The sequence below is a fragment of the Gracilinanus agilis genome, chromosome 2 (assembly GCF_016433145.1).
Source record: "Gracilinanus agilis isolate LMUSP501 chromosome 2, AgileGrace, whole genome shotgun sequence".
Taxonomy (NCBI): domain Eukaryota; kingdom Metazoa; phylum Chordata; class Mammalia; order Didelphimorphia; family Didelphidae; genus Gracilinanus; species Gracilinanus agilis.
The window spans coordinates 343,954,011-343,975,840 of record NC_058131.1 but is presented as its reverse complement, the minus strand read 5'-3'; the positions used below and the strand labels follow the sequence as shown (position 1 = coordinate 343,975,840).

General features: G+C 38.9%; 1 protein-coding gene across 1 annotated transcript in view; it reads left to right on the top strand.

Moving 5' to 3' along the window:
• Nucleotides 1-21,830, top strand: part of PTPRT (protein tyrosine phosphatase receptor type T) — an 846,734-nt gene that overhangs the window by 763,873 nt on the left and 61,031 nt on the right. The window contains exon 18 of the mRNA XM_044659804.1: nt 8,223-8,322. Within this exon, the coding sequence (XP_044515739.1) occupies nt 8,223-8,322 (100 nt within the window). The remainder of the gene's footprint in view (nt 1-8,222; nt 8,323-21,830) is intronic.

Below are 21,830 nucleotides of genomic sequence, written 5' to 3'. Positions count from 1 at the left end.
GAAGGAAGGAAGGAAGGAAGGAAGGAAGGAAGGAAGGAAGGAAGGAAGGAAGGAAGGAAGGAAGGAAAGAAAGAAAAAAGAGGGAGGGGAGAAAGAGACAGAGAGAGAAAGAGAAAGAGAGATTAGAAGTTTAGGGTAGTGTTCAAATGGAGACCCACATTCCAGCACAAGGCTTATGTTTAGCATACTTCCATCTTGGTTGGATCTGTCAGAGCATACACATAGCAACCACAGCTTTCGAGAATGTTGTGATAAGGAATTCAAGGAATTTAATAGAAGATTTCAAGAAAAATTATGAAATCAAAGACAGTATCACCTTTTAATAAATGAAGTACAAGAGAGGGTACTGACTTTAAGGACTCCACTCTGAGAATTGCTGCAGTAGACCTACAGACTTGTTTATGCCATTAAAGTTGGTGTGAAGAGAATGGGTGCAGTGGAGGACCCTGTCCTGGGACTTACCAGCTAATTGTCAGAAGCCTTGTTTTGTGGTTGTCATTCTTATTGCTTCATCCAGGGCTTGAGATCTATGGATAATAACTGAGACCTTTGAAGACCCCCATGCACCAGTACATTGGGGTTTCAATTCAGTTGTCTAAACATCTAAACCTGGGTACAAGGTATCATCCTAAAAACTGGAGATAAAAAGATAACATAGGATGGTCCTCATCTTCAAGGAGCCAGTATTTTATTGGAGAGGTAGAAATATTTGCACAGATAAGTAAAATACAAATTCTTAAAGGACCTGTGATTTTTTTTAATTTGATGGAAATCTATTTTTCCATCCCCTCCATCTCCCTCCCATAGTAAAAAACAAAACCAAAGACCTTGTAACAAACATGATCAAGCCAAACAAATTCCTACATTGTCCATGTGAGCAACTCTTTCAGTGGGAACTCTTTCCATTGAGGTGGATTGCAATCTGTTTGTGACCTAGTAGATCAGTCTTAGGGACTTGCCTGAGGCATATAGAAAGTAAGAAACACAGCTAATAAGTGTCAGAGGTGGGATTTTAACCCAGATTTTCCTAAAACCATATCCAGCATTCCATCAGCTACCCCACATAGCTTCTACAAAAATTTGAGGAGAGAGAGGGCACTAGCAACTGGGAGGGCTGATCAGGAGACAGTAGGTGGGAGTGAAGAGATCTAGATCCTGGTAGTAGCTTTGCTACTAATTTACTGTGTGACTATAAGCAAGTTATTTCCCCTCCATATGCTTTATTCTTCTATAAAATAAGGGATGTTGATTTCCAAGGACCTTCTGGCTCTAACATTCCAGAAGTCTGATTCAATGAACTCATGGTCTCAACCTTTCTTCATAAGGACAAGGTGAGGGTCCAGTGGCCAGGACTTCTGCAATGATTCTTCTAGGACTAAAGATTCCTCCTTTAAAAAATAAACAACAAAAACTGTTGGATAGCAGGAAACCCTTCCAACCTCAAAGACAAATTTAAAAATAGAACTCAGCACACAATGGGTAAGAGAATGAAAAAGGAGAGAGAGATTGATAATGGATGAATATAATGAGATGGCAATTTTGGTTTCAAAAGAGTATGATTAGATTCCTAATGACTGTCACCATTCTCTGGTCAATCTACTGTAACCAGACACTAATGCAAAAATAATGCCCCTCTTCCCTCTCACTTTGAAGATGGAAATGAACCTCCCTTTCATACTTTCACCTTTTCATTTTTTTTTGACTCAAAAGATTATCCTGTATTAGGTAGCAGCTCTTGGGAAAGGGAAATGGATGTGTGATCAAAGTCCAGCAATTACTAGATTATTACGTCTCACTCCTGGACATTTGAATTAGGATTCTACAAGTCTGCCTTTGTCAACAATGTTCGCAGGTGAGCCTGACATTGTTTCTGCTGGATCCCATTAGAGGGAGATACCCATCTCTGGTTGTGAATGGCATGGATTGTTATGATGTCAGATGGATATATCCTATTTATTATATCTCCCCATCTGGAGGGCTATGTTCTGAATGCTATATTTTAGGAAGAATTCTAACTAATAGGTGGACAAGGAAAATGAGAAGGATGTGAAGCCATGGCTTGTGAAGAATGATTAAAGTACCTGAGATGTTTAGGAAGAAATGCCTTAAAGGGGACGTATTCACTGAACTCAAATATCAGGGGATCTGTAATGTGGAGGAGGACTATTATATGTTCTCTAAGGTGAATAGTAGTTCCAGAGAGACAGATTTCATCTCGATATGAAGAACTACCTAACAACTTGAGCTTCATAAGAAAGAAATTGGCTACCTGGTAAGGTACTGAGCATCCTGTTACTGGAAGTATCCATGCACACATTGAGTGGCTACTTGCTTGGTTTGAATCCTGACTCTGGGTCTTTCTATCTGTATCATTTCACTTTTCTGGGTCTCTCTACATCTACAAAATAAGAAAGCTGGATCACATCTAATACCCCTTCAAGTTCTAAACCTTGTCATCCTTTGTCCTTCCTATTATACTTTATATTATACCTATCTGTGAATAAATGAATGAAGCAAACGATTATTAAACACTTACTTAGTTCATGTACCTAGGTCCCTGCCTGAAGGGAACTTATATTCTAATAGCGGAAGCAACACAGTGAGGGGAGTGTAGCTAGAGAAGGTCACTTTGTTTCAGGAATCTCAGGGATAGTCATTTGGGGAGAGGGAGGCATGAAAGATGGCCAAAGTGAATTAGGTTAGGAATTTGGGGCCAGCTGAATACAGTAGGATTTCAGTGACCAGGTGCAGGAATTCAAGCATGGTAGCAGCAGGGGTAGGGTGACCTGTTGGGAAAATTTGGGAGTAGGAAAGAGTAAAGCATATAATCTATCCATAATATATCCCTTTGGCCAATTGTGAACCCCTTGTGGGCAAGAACTGATTTTCATCTTTGCATCTCTCCTTAACTGAAAGGAAGTTTAGTCTGGAAGATCCCCAAGGCCCCACCTAACTCTGAGATTATATAACAATTTTTAAAAATTTATTCTGTCATTATTGTCTCACAAACAACCTTGGAGAGCCTTTCATGTACAGGGTATGTACATGGCATGTTTTATAGATGCATTAAATATTCTGTGTTGTATTAAAGTCCTCCTAAAAATAAAGAGACATTTATATTTTCACTGGTGAGTGATATTCCTCCAAACGTTGGACCTTTTCTATGGATGTGTTGTGAGAAGGGGAAGGAGAACCCCACAGAAATGAGTAAACACCATAGGAGAGGTCAAGTGTAGTTTTCTCACTGGAAGGACATATTCTACCCTCAAGGGCTGGGAATCTACAGGTCTGCTGATGTTGCTAAAGAAATTATGGCACGCCAGTCACCTGCTTTTCTGCTTAGAACAGGGGAAGGAAGGGCACTGCTTCCGGACAGGATTTAAGAAAGTAGAGCAGCTTTGAGAGTCCAGTTGGTGAAACTCTGGGGTGATGGGCTTGTTCATAACCCTAAGCCCTATGATTTATTCTGAAGGCAGATTTGTATGATATATGGAACTGTAGATGTGGAGCCAGAGGATTTGGGTTTGAGTCCTAGCACTGTCTCTTTTTATCTTTAACATTTCCCCACATGCCCCCTTCCCACCTCACTTTCCTCATCTTTAAAATGAAGACTTTGGGAGTAGCTAGGGGACTCAGTGGATTTAGAGCCAAGCCTAAGAATGGGAAATCTGGGGGTCAAGTCTGGCCTCAGATACTTCCTAGCTATCTGGCCTTGGGCAAGTCACTTAACCCCCAATGCCCCTTACTGCTCTTCTGCCTTGGAACCAATACATAGTATTGATTCTAATACAGAAGATAAGTTAAAAAAAAATAAAATAGTGACTTTGGACTAGATCTGTAAGATTCCTTGTTTTTTATGATCCTTTGCTCTTATGACATTCTACTTTGTATTGTATTTTTTCTGTCTTATAAGGAGAATCCCTCATAAAAGCTATGATTGTCTTTTGGGCTAGATTTCCCCTTTTTTTTTTTAATAGCAACACTTGGCACATAGTGAGTGTTTAATAAATGCTTGTTATTTGATTGATTCATATTTGTATCCACAGAAAAGATATAATAGGGCCCTAATAAATGTGTATTGGAAAAATGAGTGAATGAATGAATGAACTCTATGATACTATCTTGAGCCTAAAATAGTCCTCTCAAGACCCAGCTAAGGATGTAAAAACAGTATCCTAATCCTATCCTTGCTCTAGGAGTTTGACCCGCAAGCCCAATTACTAACTAGAAAAACCCTTTACATCATCTCACCAAATGAAAACATCGGTCTTCCTATTGATTTTCTACTGCAGTACCCGGAGAACACATATTCTTTAATCATTTGGGAAATAGAGACTGAAAGCCATCACTCCTGTGGAAGGGAGGATATAATTCAGAACAAGAGCTCCAGGCTGCTTTCCTATGACACTCGCAGACATCATTCAGATGAGGGGAGATAGTTTCCATTTCTTTTTATCAAGGGACCTTATGGAGTTTTCCCCTGAAAAGAAGGGGACTCAATGTCTGCTCCGTCCCCCTCCATTTCCATACCACTATGGTGTGTATGATTTGGCATCCCATAAAGCAGCCATAATAACAATAGCTAACATTTACATAATGCTTTAAGGTTTGTGAAGAAAGTCACCTGTATTATCTCTCTCCTATATCCCTTTGGACCACCCTATGAGGTGGGTGTCCCTATTTTATAGATGATAAAATGGGAGCTCAGAGAGATATTAAGTTTCTAAGATAGGATTTGAATGCAGGTCTTCCTTTGTTCCAAGTCTAGCATTCTCTCTAGGATGCCACACAGCCCTTCTTTTCTGTTACCTTTGCAGGGAGAAAGCTAAACTATCCATCATGAGGCTTAGTTCCTAGATTCCACTAGTGTTTCTGTCCCTTAGAACATAGATGCAGCTCAGAAACCCCAAATTCTATACACGTGCACCTTACACATTTGCTTCATTAAAGAAAAAAATAAAAAAACTCTTACTTTCTGTCTTAGAATTGACTCTAAGACAGAAGAGTGGGAAGGGTTAGGCAGTTGGGGTTAAGTGACTCATCCAAGGTCACATAATTCAGAAGTGTATGAGGCCACTTAAACCCAGGTCTTCCTGACTCCAGACTTTGCACTCCATCCACAGTACCTCCACATTTGCTTCTTTATTCAGAAAACTTGACTCAGCCAGTGGCCTTAAGGGGGAAACAACGAGTTCTAATTTCCAAACTGTCAGCCAGCAATGCCTATCCCACATCTCCAAGCCCAAGTGAATTTTAGTTGGACTTTAGGTCTTTTGGCATTAACAGGTGATGAGCAAGGGGTGCCCTGTGAATAAAGCCCTCAGGGGTTGGGAGCCATAGGGGCAGGAGGAGAATGTGGGGGAAAAGGGCTGAACTTTCCAATAACCTGAAACTGGGCTCTATTTTTTTTTCCTCCAGACCTTTTTTCACCACAAATTACACAACATATTGTATTTGCTATGATAGAAAAAAAGGCAATGTTTACATGACTCTGTTCCCCTAGATAGACTCCTCCAAATACAGCTAATTGAGACCTGAAAAGAGAAAAGAGATACAATAATGAGGATGGTGATAATTATTATAACAATAATAATAGCTGGTATTTTTATAGCTCTTTAAAATTTGCAAAATGTCATACACATATTATCTCATTTGAACTTGAGTTTATTTCCTTTATTGCCATAACCCAGCAGTCATGGCTCTGTACTGCTTGTTTTTAAAAAACCACATCTGTTTAAAAACCAGACTGTGACCAAAAACTGTCTTTGGTTAACAGAGGAGAAAATGAAATTCTATACAGTTCTATGCAAGGCTCTGGATGAATCTGATCTTTCATCTACTTCCTGAAAGTCTGGTTGAGTTTGAAGGTGTTTTCCTAAAAATCAGACTGAGATGGGACAGCAAGTTGACTCAGCGGATAGAGAGCCAGGCCTGTAGACCAGAGGTCCTGGGTTCAAATTTGACTTCAGACACTTCCTAGCTGTGTTATCCTAGGCAAGTCTCTAAACCCTGTTGCCTAGCCCTTACCTCTCTTCTGCCTTGGAACCAATATACAATATTGATTCTTTTTCTTTTTCTGGGCCATACATGTATTTTCATGCAAAGCCCTTATTGGTCATTATCGTAAGAGCACACTCATACAAAACCAAAACCCCAAAATAAAACCAAAGATACACTGATGTGAAGATAGCCTGCTTTGATCAGCATTCCAGTCCAACAATTCTTTCTTTGGAGGTGGATTGCATTCCCATCATGAGTCCTTCAGAATTGGCCCAAATCATTGCAAAACAATATTGATTCTAAGATGAAAGGTAAGGATTTTTTTTAATTAGACTGAAAGCAAACATTCTGACTGGAGGAGACATGTCCTCCAGGCAGTGTAGTATACTGGAAGGTGACATAAGAGGATGTGGGTTCAACTCGTAGCACTATTAACTGTGTGACCTTGAACAAGTCATTTAGACTCTCTGAACCTCAGTTGATCTCAAGTACACAGTAGAATATGAACACAGTTCTACCCACAGACTCAGTATGGGCTGTATGAAGGAATGAATGATAAAGAATTTATTAGGCACTTACTCTGGACAAGTCATTGTGCTAAGTGCCAGATATGCAAATCCAGACAAGCAAAATAATCCCTGCACTGTATTGATTTTATATTCTAAAGGGAATTTAGGCAAAAGTTCACATATCAGAGTCCTAGATTCCAGAGAAAGGAGGATGGAAAAAATAAGGACAATATAGCATTATCTCAAGTGATACTTTGCATGCAACCCAGAGACTTAGAGTCCCTTTATGAATCATACTGGGGAAAATCCTGGACTGACTGTCAAGAGACACAAGTTCTAGTCAGGGTTGTGCTAGTAAATGTTTAACTAATGATTTAAAAAAATGTATCTATGACACACTTTAATTTGCATTATTAACTTTTCCTAGATCACACTCTTAAGCCTAGACAATCAACAAAACAATAAATCAAGCCCTGATGTATAGCACTTGCCAATTTCTGTGGTGTAAATGCTTACACTGAAAATTCAACAATCAGCTTTCAAGCGCTATTGCCAACTAGCTCTAGTAAACTCTGGTACCAGTCCTGAGTCTCAGGGCCATCCATCTGAGGTCAGCTTTTCCAAACACTCCTTTCAAAGCTCACCTGGAAGGGAGTCATCACAAAAGAGTTCTGTGGAGGATACACTCCAAGGATGCCTTGGTTTATACCATTGTTGTCTGGGTCCTGGGGGTACAAAGTAGGTATGGAAGGTTAATATAAGGAATTGATGTAAAATGCTGCCTCAGCTGAGTCAGGTGTCATTATAGCAGGCTTGAGGCATACTGTGATTAAAGTAGAAACAGGAAAATATGATCACTTCCATCTCTGGTGAAGCTAACATGTTTAACTATAGGAAGGGAAGAGCACAGAGTTTGGAACAAAAATGGAACTTGAGACTCAGTACAAGTCCTTCATTTACGTATGGGGAAACTGAGACCCAGAAAGATCAGAAGGATTGACTTCCTTAGGGACAAACATCAAAGAATAAATTGTTCATTCATTCATACATTAATCAAGCATGTATTAAGTAGTTCATGTTTCAAATAGTCTGCTAGGCTTTGGGAGAAGCAGCCCTCCCCACCCCACCCCCCAAAACACTGTTCTTGACTTCAAAAAACTATTGTTTCAGGCTTGGCTCATCAGGTTGAAACCAAATCAAGAAAAGCAACAGAAAAAAATGCTCCTTCCAAGTGTCCAAAGCTTGTCATTCCCACTCCCAGCCAGCTGGCTTCTGAGTCTCAGAGCGGAAATACAGGAAAATGATGTATGCATTTGGGATATTCATCAACTCTTTATACAGTTGATGTATTGGGGAAGGTTCCAAACTGGTTGTCAAAAGACATGAATTCTAGTCTTGACTTTATCACCTTGAACAAGTCAGTTCCCCTCTCTGAGCTTCATATCCCCCATCCATAAAATGAGGGAGAATTTGGACAAAATCTTCTCTAAGGTACTTCCATGCTCTGTTGCTTGGACCATTCTGCACCAGGGCTATTTATATCTTTTTTCAAGGAGTCTATCCACAAAGCAGGCTGTTGCTTTAGTTAAATCACTCTGCTGAGTTCTTCAGAATCTTTATCTCTGCCTGTTAGGGTTGTTTCACCTGGAGGAAATCTTTTCCCCACATATGTCTCTCTTTCTTCTTCTAACTCTCTCTCCTGTTGCTTTCTAGGCATTACCTGAGGGGCAGACGGCATCTTGGGACACAGCCAAAGAAGATGAAAACCGCAATAAGAATCGATATGGGAACATCATCTCCTGTAGGTGCAAAGGTGGATGCTTCTCTCTGGGTTTAGGAGCACATTTTCTCTGGTGACCTGTACCTTTGTGCCTGATGTGGTTTATCTTGGTATGGTAGAAAAAAAATTGGCTCAGGAGTCAAGAGGACGTAGGTCCAAATCCTGCCTCTGATATTACCTGTATGACTCTTAAGTGACTAAGCCTCAGTTTCCTCACCTGTTGAATAATAGATTAGATTAGATGGCTTTTGAGCTCTCTTCCAGATCTACATCTATGATCTTATGATGACAAAGGACTTTGAAGTTGTGTCATCTGAGGACCAGTTGGTGGAATCATGATTCTGGAAACATATTCCTCACATTTTTCTTTTGGAATAAGTTCATCTTATAAGCAGTTATCAAATGTCCATTGAGTGCAGAATCTCTAACATCAGCACACAAAGCTGCATATTTTGATGCTTGCTTCATCCCACTTTTTGCCATCAGAATCTTGACGATTATGGTACACACACACACACACACACACACACACACACACACACACACACATCCTGACATGCTGATTTCCTTATCTGGTGATGATCCTTACTTGATGACTTTAATATACAGACCTAGGACTTGCCCAGGATCCTGTGGATCACCTGTATTCTGACCATAACTCAAGGAAAGAGGCAGGGAGAGAAGAATGATGTATTGGCTAGATGAACTGACACCACATAAGTTTTCCCAGCCTCCTTCATGAAGGACAATCAGTCTAACCCTATGGGCAAAAGTGGAAATGACCTACATGGAATCAGTGTCATTCATACACAATATCCTATAGAATAAGTTCTCTCTTTTCCAGGAAGAAATGGAAGATAACTATAAAAACAAAATCATAATCCACCCCTAAACAAGAGAGGTTACCAGCATGAAATAAAATGTCCATAGGAGAATTTCAGGGAATGTGTCCATTCTCTTAGTCACAGAAATAAGGGAAAGAAAAGAAAGGAATTTTGAGGGTTTAAGATATGGTATAAAGAGAATCAAAGTAGGTTCTACACTAACCAGATGAATGACTTTAGGAAACTCTTTCTGGGCTGTGGTTTGCTTGTATATGAAATTAGAAGACTGGACAGATGATCTTTAAGGATCCTCCCAGCACTCACATTGAAAAGTAACATAGTATTTTAAAGTTGGCAAAGTGCTTTTTTTCCCCTACTACCTCATTCAATCCTTTTCTATCACCACGAGAGGTAGATGCTCTTTTTATCTTCCTTTTACATCTGAGGAAGCTGAGAATGAAAGAATTCCAATGACCTACCCAAGATCTTATAAAGGGTTTGAGGAGAGACAGAAACCCACGCATCTCTCCTCAAAATCCATAAGATCTTATAGGTCTAACCTGATCCAGAAGCAGAGAGGCCTGTTCACATAGCAAGTCAGAGGTATTAACTTCCAAAATCACTCCCCTACCCCTTAGAGAACATGACAAAGTGTTTGGGGCATAGAAATTCAAAATCCAAATATTCAATAAGAAACAGTGTTACTTCAAGTCTTCCTGAACCAGTTTTAATTCAGTCTCTCTTTCTCACTTTATCTCATTCTACCCTTTTCCCTCTAGCCAAACTGGTTGGTCACCATTCCCTCCAAACATTACTTGAATTTTCCTACCTCCGTGATGCTCATATCTTTCCTTGTATCTGGAAAACTTTTACACCCTCCATTTCTCTCTATTAAAATCTTCTCCTCCCTTTAGGGATGAGTTCATATGCCCCCTCTTCCTTGATGTCTTCAATGATCCTCCTAAGGAGGTCTAATATTACTCTCCTCTGAACTCCCATTGCATTTTGTGCTTCTCTTATACATTTATTGTATTCTGTTTTTATCATAGTTATTTATGTATATGTCTCATCTCCTTGATTAAATTGAAATCTTCACTGGGGAGAGAAGTAATGCTTCATTTATCTTTGCTTCCTCCTCAAGGAATCACAGAAAGTCTTACTTACAGTAGGCCATGATAAATGTTCATTGAATTGTTAAATAACAGAGAAGATAAATTCAGATTTATTAGACAGGCTTCAAAATAACTGAAACCATGGATTTATGTTCTGGTTCAAGGGTCTGTGGTGTGATCAATCCAAGATTTTTGACCAACTCACTTATTGAGCATGCACTGCACCATTCAATTGATTCAATGATATATCAGTCTCATTCAGGAACAAAGAAAGTCCTAAATGCCAAATTAACTTTAGCCCAGTCCAGTTTATTTAATGTCTAGGCAATACCTTAGAAAGAACTTGGAAGATGGAAGAAACATCTTGCAGAAGAGAAACAAGGTGGAAAGTTTCACTTAGATATTCCCTATTCTGATTCAGAAATAGGATGTGTAGCTGATCACAAAATGATGGTCATTCTTATCATTAATGAGCACCATGTGGGTAAAATAATTACTTATAAATATAATCATTGTATCTGACATCATCAATGTGGGTTGTGGAAAGTTAATATTAAATTGTGCCCCTTTTGCCTCCCAAAAAGCCTTTTTTGTTTTAAAACTCAAACAGTTTGGTTTTAGGGCTATAACTCAAACTGTCTTCCCAGAAGCTCTTTTGGGTCCTCCCTTCTTTGGTCTAGATCTTTTGCATTTGTTAGAGATAATGAGACTATGAGCAAGCCACTGAAGAAGTTAAGGTAACTAGATACCATGCTGGGAAGACTACATTTGGGCTAGGTAGCTATTGGAGTGAAGAGAAAGAGAGTTATCTTAGAATTCAGAAGATCCATTTCCTGGGAGGAAGTCTCTTGAGTTCCAATGAGAAATCTCTTAGGATATTCTGATGAGAGACTAGATGATGTCAGAAGGGGTTTATGTTGGCTTGCCCAACAGGAAGTCATGCTTTCTCTCCTAGAAGTGTAGATCCTGCTGACTGATGTGAGTTTTATGGAGTCTCTTCTGGACTTGAGGGAGTCCATGGCTAGTTAAATTTTCTTGAGTGGTAGATTAATAAATTGATGCTTTTAAAGTAAAAATATAACCTCCAGATAATTTCAATAATTACAGGGTATTTGCACTAGTGGTACAGATTGCAGCCATCCTGTGTGCTTCTTATCTACATGATAAAATAAATGCACAGGAGGCCTTCCTTGTGTCAGTTTATTTCACTTTGGTCTTTATATTCTTAGCATCTAGTGTAGTACCCATACCTTGGTAGGCACTTAGTAAATACTTGTATACTAATTGCCTGGAACCTCAACAAGATAAGTGGAGCATGTGACTTCTAGAATAAATGAAAACAGGAAACTAAGACCATCATCCCTTTCCACATTAATTCATGAGGCATCAACCCAGAATCAAAAATTATGTTTTTAGTAAACATCCTACTCAGCCTCTTATCCTTTTTGTGCAAAGGCATTATTAAGAGGCCAGACAGGAAACTGGGCTACACATAAGGCAAGGAGCTTTGTGGCCATTTGATTTATAGTTCTCTTTGAGTTCCTTTTTTGATACTGGGGGCTTCATGGGCTTGAAAAGGATCATCTCAAGGTCATGCAGCATTGGCCCTGAATCACAGGAGTTTCTAGGGCAACCCATGCAGCATACTCTGTGCTTTAACACAGTCGTTGCTTTGAGGAAACAGCAGTGGCCTAGAGGGTCTGTGGTTCCTTTCTATCTCATTCATTTACTACAGTGTTCAAGCCACAGTGGTAGGCAATAGTTTCATGGAATAGGATGGAGACTTTGCATATCAAGGGCAGTGTCTACTGATGATTTGTTTTCCCCAAGCTTTCATTGTTCTCTGATCAAAATGGCCAGCCATAAGCTCCCACTCCATCATGGGCTTAGTTCATACATACTTTACTCAGCATTTTAAATACATTATTACTGACTACTATAGTTTTCTTGTGAGAAAACACCCCTTGCTGTAACCAAACGAAGAATCCTATGGAATAATAGTGTCAAACTAGAAGAGCTGTCATGGAAAGGCAACTTTGTGTAATGAATAATGTGCTGGATTCGGTGTCAAAAAGACCTGGGTTAAATCCCACCTCTAATATTTACTTTGTAACTCTGGGTAAATCAACTTTGCTGAGCCTCAGTTACCTCACCTATAAAATGAGAACAATAATATCTGCAGTACCTACACCCTCTCCCCATGGTTGTTATGAGACTTAAATAAGACAGCACGTTCAAAACACCATATTAATGCACCATTATTAATAAGAGATCATCTCACCCAAGGATCATAGACTTGGAGCTTTAAGGGACCTAAAAGATCATCCAATCCACCTCTCATTTTACATATGAGAAACCAAGGCCCACATTGATTAATTGACTTGCCCAAAAAGAGTAAGTTATAGAGTGAAAATTTTAACACACATCCTCTGACTAAAAATATAACATTCTACCAGATAAGATCTTTTCATTCTATAGGTGAGGATATTGAAGTCAGAAATGGGGAATATTTTGTGCCCACAGTAAATTAAGGGTAAATCTGGGACCAAACCCCAGATCTCCTGACTTCTAAGCCAGGACTTTTTCTGCTCAATTGATTTGTCTCCTTTGGATAAAGATTAAAGATCATTCTCCTTTAACAAAACACCCACAGGGCTCATCATTATTGGATACTCATCTTCCAAACCTCTTGCTCAGCATGACCATTTTGTTCATGCTAAACCATTCCGTCTGTGACTGCAACACACCAGGAGAGTCTGTCTTCTCTGGCTGTCACTTTCTGTGCAATGAAGTTGATAGTATGTTATGCATGGTTGTTTCATAGCATCTTGAAAACATCTCTGCTCCCTGCTTTGCCCTGCTTTGATGTCTTGGCATAGTCCATTCTTCTCATGTCATTGACCTTTCAAAGACAGAAAAATGACAATTCCTTGTGTGAAGTCCATTATACTAAATAGAGTAGAGTGGAAAGATCACTAGACTAGTAGATAAATAGCATGGAGAGGCAACTAGGTGGCACAGAGGATAGAGCTCTAGGCATGTTGTCAGAAAAATCTGAGTTCAAATCTAGACTCTGGCACTTTGCGATGGTGTGATGCTGGAAAGTCACTTAACTTCCATTTCAGTTTCCTTAACTGTTAAGTGGAGATGATAATAGCACCTTCCTCCCAGATTTTTTTGTGAGGATCAAATTAGTGTATTTGCAGGGCTCTTAGCATGGTGACTAGCATATAATAGGTATCTAATAAGTGCTTTTTTCATTCCATTCCAATTAGAAAAACTTTGTTTGAATACCATCTCTGCCTGTCACTAACTTTGTAACCTCATTTAGCAGACATTTATTAAGCACCTACTCTGTGCTAGATAGGCACTGTACTAAGGTCCTAGGAACATATAGACAAAAATTAAATAGATTATACTCTACCGAGCAATACAACAGCACACAGATAATTTAAAATAAGATAATCTTGAGAATTCCTTGACAAAAGTTACTTCTTCTGTCTTGGCCTAAGTTTTCTCACCTATAAAATAAGAGAGTTGGTTAGGCGATCACTGTGGTTCCTTTCATCTCTACTTCCTTTCATCTTCATGACACCCTTGTATCTTTAGCTCCATTTTATTTACATGAGGAGACTGAAGCAGAGCCAGGTAAATTTGCCTGTGGTTACATAGGGCCAGAGCATCCAAGTGACTCCTGCTATAGGATAGTCTTATTATTTTGCAAAGTTTGAGTTTGAGATGAGATGCTTAGTTGTAAAATGCTGCCAATCTTTCAGGAGAAAAATTGGATTCATTTCCCTAGTTGGGCAGTCCTAAGTCAATTAGTGCATCATTTCACAGTATATGGCTTTCAACTACAGTTGATGGGCTTTATGGCAAGTTGTATATAATGCAAGCTGATATATAACTTCAGCCTTCTTCAGGATGATTTTCAACCCAGCATATTGTGCTAAGTCTGCAATATGAACCTTAATCCAATATATATCTTCTTGTGTCTGATTTTTGAGGTAAGAATCAAAATTCAGGATATGATGAACTAGCATCTCCACAATCATAAAAAAGCCTATGAAATGGACCACTGATGTGTTGAGAAGTAGCAAAAATCTAATGGGTATACAGCCTGAGCTACAGAGTGATAATCATAAAGAAGGTATATGCAAGAGACAACCACATAGGTAAAGATGCTTGTACTGAACTTCAACAAATATTGAATTAAATATCTGTACAATGATCGGGGTTTTGGTTTTAAAAGATTACCCTATTATGATAATGAAGAATATGGAAATAGGTTTTGAGTGATAATATATGTATAACCCAATGGAATTGCCTGTCAGCTCTAGGAGGGGGGAGGAAAGAAAAGAGGGAGACAATTAAAAAATTAAAAATTAAAAAATACATTCATAGAATCTGAAAGTTGGAAAGAACCACAAAAGAACATCATGTAATTCATAGTTGAAACAGAGAGTGAACTAGTACAATAGACTCTGGGCATTTAAATGTCTGATATTCTAAAGAGTTGTGAACTGGATATCTAGCAAATGTTGTACCTAATCATGTTAATAAGAAAAAGGAATAGAAAGTGGTAAGTTGGGGAGCTGCATGAGTATTTCACCTGCTCCTATTCCTTTCTCTCACTCCTCTTTCCTAAAAGCATATCTGACAAGAGAAAGAACAGAATTATTTTGGGGGGTCCAGGAATGAGTTGGAGAAATGGAACAGGACTGTGGAGATTGAATGGGAAAAGAAGGAAACTGAGGTTTACAAACTTCCAAGGTAGCCCTGATCTCATGATTCATGCATTTTGACTGCCAGTGGCACAACAGACAAAATTATAAAGCACGTGGTGGTAGGGATAGAAGATGGAAGACAGTATTGCTTGTCTTTTGTCTCCTCCCATGGCAGGCCTTCTTTCAGCACTCTGGACAGGGACAAAGCAAAGTTTGAGAACCATTGTTGAGTGGGTGCTTTGACAGAGACAGAGCTAAATTACATGCAGCTATGCTGCATTGCACCACTATTAAGCTCATGCAGGTGTGACATGTAGTGGAGAGAATGGACCATATCACAAGTAGTTATAGATTGCTGCTAATGTGGACCCTTTTCAGTTTTATTTGTCTTTAGAAGGCAACCATACCCAGGTTTGAATTTCTAAACTTCCATGAGATTAAGAGAGAGTTTGGCTACACTGCTAAGATACCTGGGAGACTTTCCTAATGAAAACATGTTGCTATTTTCTCCAGACCTCTAGCCTATAGAAATGTAATTAGAAGAGAGCCCTTTGTGGATCTATTTTCCCCCTCCTGTGTTACATATATGCTTACTTCTCTTTGCCTAGAGGTGAGTCATTTATAGTATTAGGTGAGTCTCAGCCTAACCTAAGACTGCATCTCTTAAATGACATATGTCTGAGACTTCATCCAATTGAACATTTGGAGGGGTTTTTGACATGTGGCTTATTTTTCCTGCTTCCCAGATTCTCACTGACTTCATGCTGCCTCCTATATGTCCAAAGTTTCCTACTGTATGAAAATTTGCTTTCATATGCCCAAAAATCCTTGTTTTTCCCTTCCTGAGGCATAGTGCCCATTCTAATACTGCTGCCTCATTTTCTTACTGATATTATCATCTAATTGAAATAATCCATGCTAAGGTATAAACGAGGAGGACATTTGTATTTTCAGAGAGAAAAATGCTAACCCTCAAAAGCTCCTAATCAGTAAAATATGGAACTTAGGAGAGGTACTTCTTGAGCCCAGTCATAACTAAGGTGATATAACTGGTGCTCTCTTAGGTACCTGTGGGGGGGCACTGTTTCTTCCTTTGAGAAGAAGGTATTACTTCATCCCTACTGTAGGCCAGAGATGACCATCCCAAAGCTTTCTGAACCTTATACCTATAGCCCCACAGGGGTTGAAAGTAAAAGCAGCCCCCAGGATAGGGCAAAGGACCAGAATATCTAGGGAAGGTTGAAGAATGAAGAAGAGGAGGTAAGCTAGCTTCTTTCCTGTTGATATTTCAAGTACAATCACTGTCTTTCCTGAAGTTTACCTTTCTTCTATCCTTGAAACCCATTTCTTCTGTTACTATCTCCTTATATTCTCAATCACTATCCAGCTCAGCCCTAAATTTCCCCAGTCTCTGGCCTCCCCTTCTCTCTTTCTGATGAGTCCTCCAAACCCATCTCTATTTTTAATGAACTCCTCTTCATCGTAGGTCCTTTGCTCTCACATTTTTTCCATGTTCTGGTGCTCACTGAAACAGCTTTTTCCTGAAGTCATCATTTCTCTCAGAACCTTTTCCATGTTTGGTTGTTCTCTCACACTCCATTTGGCTCATCCCAAGCTTCTACTATATACCTTGCCTTTCCTTCCATCACTCAACAACCGTCTTTATTTATTTGAAATGAATCTATCCTGTTCATATACTTGTTTCTGTTATCTGCAGACTTGTGGGTCTTCCTTACTCCCAACCCTACCTTTATCACTGCTCAACTGAATTTGTCCCAGGTTTCCAGATTTCCTCACTATGGATATTTTTTAAAATCGATTTTCCCACCCTGTGTATCTTCTGTCTCTTTTCACCATTCACCTCATTTCAATCTAGCCTCTCTAACAAAGTGCAGGGACTCCACATTATCATTACACATCCTCTCCCCTCCTTTAGTTTTATAAGCAAAACCCTAGTGTTCAGGAAAAACAAAAAGGCATTGATTTGGGGAGAAACTGGGGGTTGGCCCAACAGGAATTGTCAATGCCATTTGAATTCAGCATTAAGAAGGGGAAGAAGAGAGAGTAGTCTTTGGTTCAGGAAAGAATGAATGCAAGAGACAAAGAAAAGCTATAGAAAAGTATTGGAATGGAAATTAAACAGGATAAAGGAGGGTGGGGGTTGCACAGAGCAATGGAAAGTGTTCACAACCTTGTATTTTTCTACCCCAAAGGTGAAGCCTGCCTGGGTGTGATAAATACAAATACATTAGGAGTCAGAAAGAGCCAATGTGATTAAAATCCTCAGGCAATAGAGAAAGCAAGTGAGAATAAGAAGCCAAGGACATAAAATCAGGTCCAGGCGAGGAAGGACAGAAAAGATTAAGGAAGGAAGAAAAGAATGAGTGGAAAGAGAAAGGAGAGGATAAAAAGCAACGTTTTTTAAAAATTAAAAGATAGAAAAACTTTAGCTAAATAATTTCTTTTGAATCTATATTTAGCCCTTAAAAAGGAAATGATGGGTCTTCTAGAGGATGGGAAAGGAAAGCAACTGACAAAAAGAGAGAATGAAAAGAATCACCAATGAATTCTTTGCCTTGGTGTTTATAACAGCCTGAGGCAGATACTCTCAACAACAGGAATTTCAAGAGAAAGAAAAGTGTAGAAATCATGAAGCATGAGTCACATAGGTGATAAAGTAATAGGTGTATTAGAAAACTTAAGGACAGATGGAATTTATTTGTCATTTCTCCTTTTGCACCAGGATACATATACCCCAAGCACTGTGAGGAAAGAGTTTTGCCTTGTCCCTTTCCCATGTTCCCTTTTGAAACCCAGAGCACCCTTGTATGGTAGACAGAGTAATTTTTCCTGTCAGATAGAATCAAGAGGGAGATAACAGCAAAAGACCTGCCAGTGTAAGTAGTAACTATACAGGTGTGAGAAGCATATATAGCTCAATAGTCTGTGTTATAAGGGCTTTCATTGTTGCCTCAAAGAGAAGACTGAAAGTTTATATAAGAGATTTTCTGGAACTGGTAACTAGCTAAATGGTTATGGAAGAACCAGAAGACTGCAGCATCACAGCCTGGCAGCAATGTATTTCATAGGTGACATATTGAGTCAAAATCAAGAATTCGGTATAACTTCCACTTTCATAATGGCATCAGATTCATATTCCATCATTGCCTTTTTTTGTTGAGTTTATGTGATTCTTATGGGTCTCTTTTTATGGTATTCGGTATTAGGGAGCGAATTTTGTTTGCCCATTATCTGGGAGAGAGGACATTTCTGGGGAGAAAGGTCGCTGGTTTTGTGGAACTATTGCAAGAGCTGTCTCTATTGGTTAGATAAGTGTTTCTGAAACCCAAAATTCTCTACTGTAGACAAGTCTATTTCCCATAAACTCAACATAGTGGCTCTCAGCAGTGGGGTCAGAGAGGTAAAGGGAAAAAGGAAGGTAGGATAAGAAAAGAAGAATAGGGAGAGAAAGGACAGAAAAAAAAAGTTTTTTTATGTTTATATGTTTTAGATAAGAACTTTTACTAATAGTTTTGTGAACCAATAAGATCTCTTCATAGGCTCTGCTGAATAATATCTCTGGGGAGTGTCTTCTCACAAACATTCCTCCATCTAGTGATCTCTGAAATTCCAGGGCACTTTTTAGTGATGATTTAGAGAATCTGCTACCAGGACACTGATATCCTACAGCACAAGAGTGGACTAGAGCTACAAATATCTGAGAGTCCTCTCTAAGATGATAGTTTGAACATATGGGAGGAGATAAGATTACCAAGCCAACAGGTATAGAGAAAGAAGATAAGAGGGGCTTCTGCAGTTTTGAGCAGCACCAACAGTAATCAGGAAGTAGCCAGATTTGGTCTCTATAGTCATTGCTCTTGGAGGAATGCCCACTGTGTCAAATCCAATCCATAACTCTAGAGTGACATGATATTTAAGTTGTTCTGTGGATTAAGAATAGGTGATGGGGGGCAGCTGCGTAGCTCAGTGGATTGAGAGCCAGGCCTAGAGACGGGAGGTCCTAGGTTCAAATCCGGCCTCAGATACTTCCCAGCTGTGTGACCCTGGGCAAGTCACTTGACCCCCATTGCCTACCCTTACCACTCTTCCACCTATAAGTCAATACACAGAAGTTAAGGGTTTAAAATTAAAAAAAAAAGAAAAGAATAGGTGATGGGTCATTCTCTAGGAGATTTTGTCTCTAAATGTAGATTTCCTTGTAGAAGACAACTTGGTTATGGCACCCAAGAATTTAAGAGAAAAGAAAGCAAGACAAGGTCTGGAGTCTCCAGTAAGCTCTGGCTCATCACCTTTGGGAGAAGTCATGGTAAAAGAAACCATAATTAGTAGCAGTGACCTGATTAAAAAAACCTTTCTATGAGATATAAAGATATGAGGTGTGATAATAGTAATCCTCAATTATGGCTACATATCAAAAGAAACTGGAAGGACTTTTAATATGAAGATAGTTAGAACACACTCTCTAGACTATCTCTTGGAGTTTAGGGTAGAAAAGGAGGAAAATGGACATTGAGGAAGAGAAGGATTCATAGTCTTAACAAGGGTAGTGATGGTTATAATCCTGTTGATGATATTGTATGTAGCTTTACCTTCCACTAGGTATCCAGCAATCTCCACAGAATTACCTGCCTTCTTTCAATTCACTCTTGCATGATGAGAGCATTAACATTTCTAATACTTCTAGGAAATGATTTCTCAGCTACACAATTCATTGTAATGAACCAAATCTCTTTTCTCTGAGAAATAATATCTTTTATCTTCCTTATTGCCCAGAGGATAGAAAGAGGGAACTGATCAAATATCTTGTCCAAATGATATTCCCTCCAAAGTTCCCCTCTCATATGTGTTTCCTTCTTTAGGGATGTTTGGCATTGCTGATTTATTATGTAAACTTTTATATGCAGCAAAGTTGGTGGTTGAGTAGGGATGGAAGTGCTCTATGGAAAAGAGAAATCAAAGTGATTTATGGTTTACAAAACATTTTTCTTACATGACTCTTGAAGTGCATTTAATTTCTTATTCCATAGACTTTGGATTTCAAAGACCACCTATTCTAACCTCCTGTTTGAACAGACATCCCTTCTATACCTTGCCATCCTGGTGACCAGGAAGTGTGCTAGCTCCTGAGGCAGTCCACTTTACTTTGGGGCAGTAAATGTTATGAAATGATTCCTTTGCCCATCTCTTGAAAGAGAAACAATGGACTCAGGGTGCAGAATGAGACATACATTTTCAGAGATGACCATGTGGGAATTTGTTTTGTTTGAATATACATATGTATATAGTCACAAGTTTCTTGTTCTCTTTTATTTTCTATATGGATTGGGAAGAGAAAATTAAAAAAAAATTTAAGTAAAAAAATAAAATTATTTTGAAAGAAAAAAGGTGTTCCTTAACAGAGCCTAATGGTCCATAGATTAATTCAGTTCAACTAAATAACCTTTTTTTAAGTGCCTTCCCTTTGTAAGGCCCTGGGAATACAAAGATAAAAACACTCTTTTTCTTAACTTCAAAGAGCTCACATTCTGCTGGGGGAGAAGGGGCAGCACTTGTACACAAATGAATACAAGTTATAGTATTAATGGGGACAAAAGAGAAATACAGACAGAAAATAATCTTGAGAAATGTAAGCAGGGAGAATGCAGAAATTTTAGCTGAGGGAATCAATCATAGAAGGTTCCAGGGAGGAGGTAGCCCAAGCTAAGGTTGGAATAGGTAGGAATAGCAGTAACCTTCTAATTGCCTGCCCTGAATCCTGCCTATTTCCTTTTCATACAGCAGACAGGCTGGTATTCCTAAAGCATGGTTAGATCATTCCCTGGCTCAAAAACTTCAACAACTCTTTATTTTCTCTAGTATAAAATACAAACTTTCCTTTTTGGCTTTAAAAGCCCCTTATACTCCAACCTATCTTTTTCTGTTGATTACACCCCATTCCTCCTTACAGATTCCATATTCCAGTCAAGCTAACATACTTGCTGTTCCATAAAGACAACATTCTGACTCCTTTCCAATCCTTTTTATGGACTGCTATCCTATATTCCTTGAATACACTTTCCCTCCTCTTCCTCTTAGAACTCCTACATCCCTTCAAGGTCAACTCATTTACTGCCTTTTGTACAAATCCTTTACCAATCCCCCCAGTAATTAGTAAAATGTCTTTGATCTTATTTTGTATATGTATTTTGTAATTACTTATCTGTGTCCATCTTGTATTTCCCTAGTAGAATGCAAGCTCCTTGGGGGAAGGGACTGTTTTGTTTTAATTTATATCTCTAGCACCTCATTGCAGTACCTATCACATAATAGGTGCTTACCAAATTTTTAAAAATTAGATTGACATGAACTGTTGAAGAAAAAGAAGGATTTCAGGGGAGGAAGAAATAAGGAAAGAATAAATTCTAAGCATGGCAGGTACATTGTATGGTTCCATGAAGCTAGGAGAGAATATGTTGAGCTCAAGCATGAGCTAGTTAGTAGTCTACAGTGTGGTGTTTGAAACAATGTATGAAGGGAAGTAATGAAAAGTAAACCAGAATCCAGTGGTGGAGGTGTCTGAAATGTATTAAGATTAAAAATGATAAAGACTGATATAAATATAGAAATTAGTATTTTAATTAAAGCCATGCTTATAGAGATAAATCATTAGACCACGCGCTTGTAAGAATTCAAAACTGCCGCTTCAGCCATAATTACCTCCCCTCTCATCCTGCGCCCAGTAGCTAAAGAGGAAGTTCAAAGTCACTACAGGAGTTTATATACCTTCTCTTAAATCATCCCACTTCCTGTCTACCATGAGAAATCATGGGAAATGTAGTTTCAAAGTCTCCCACATGTCCATAGTAAATATATATATA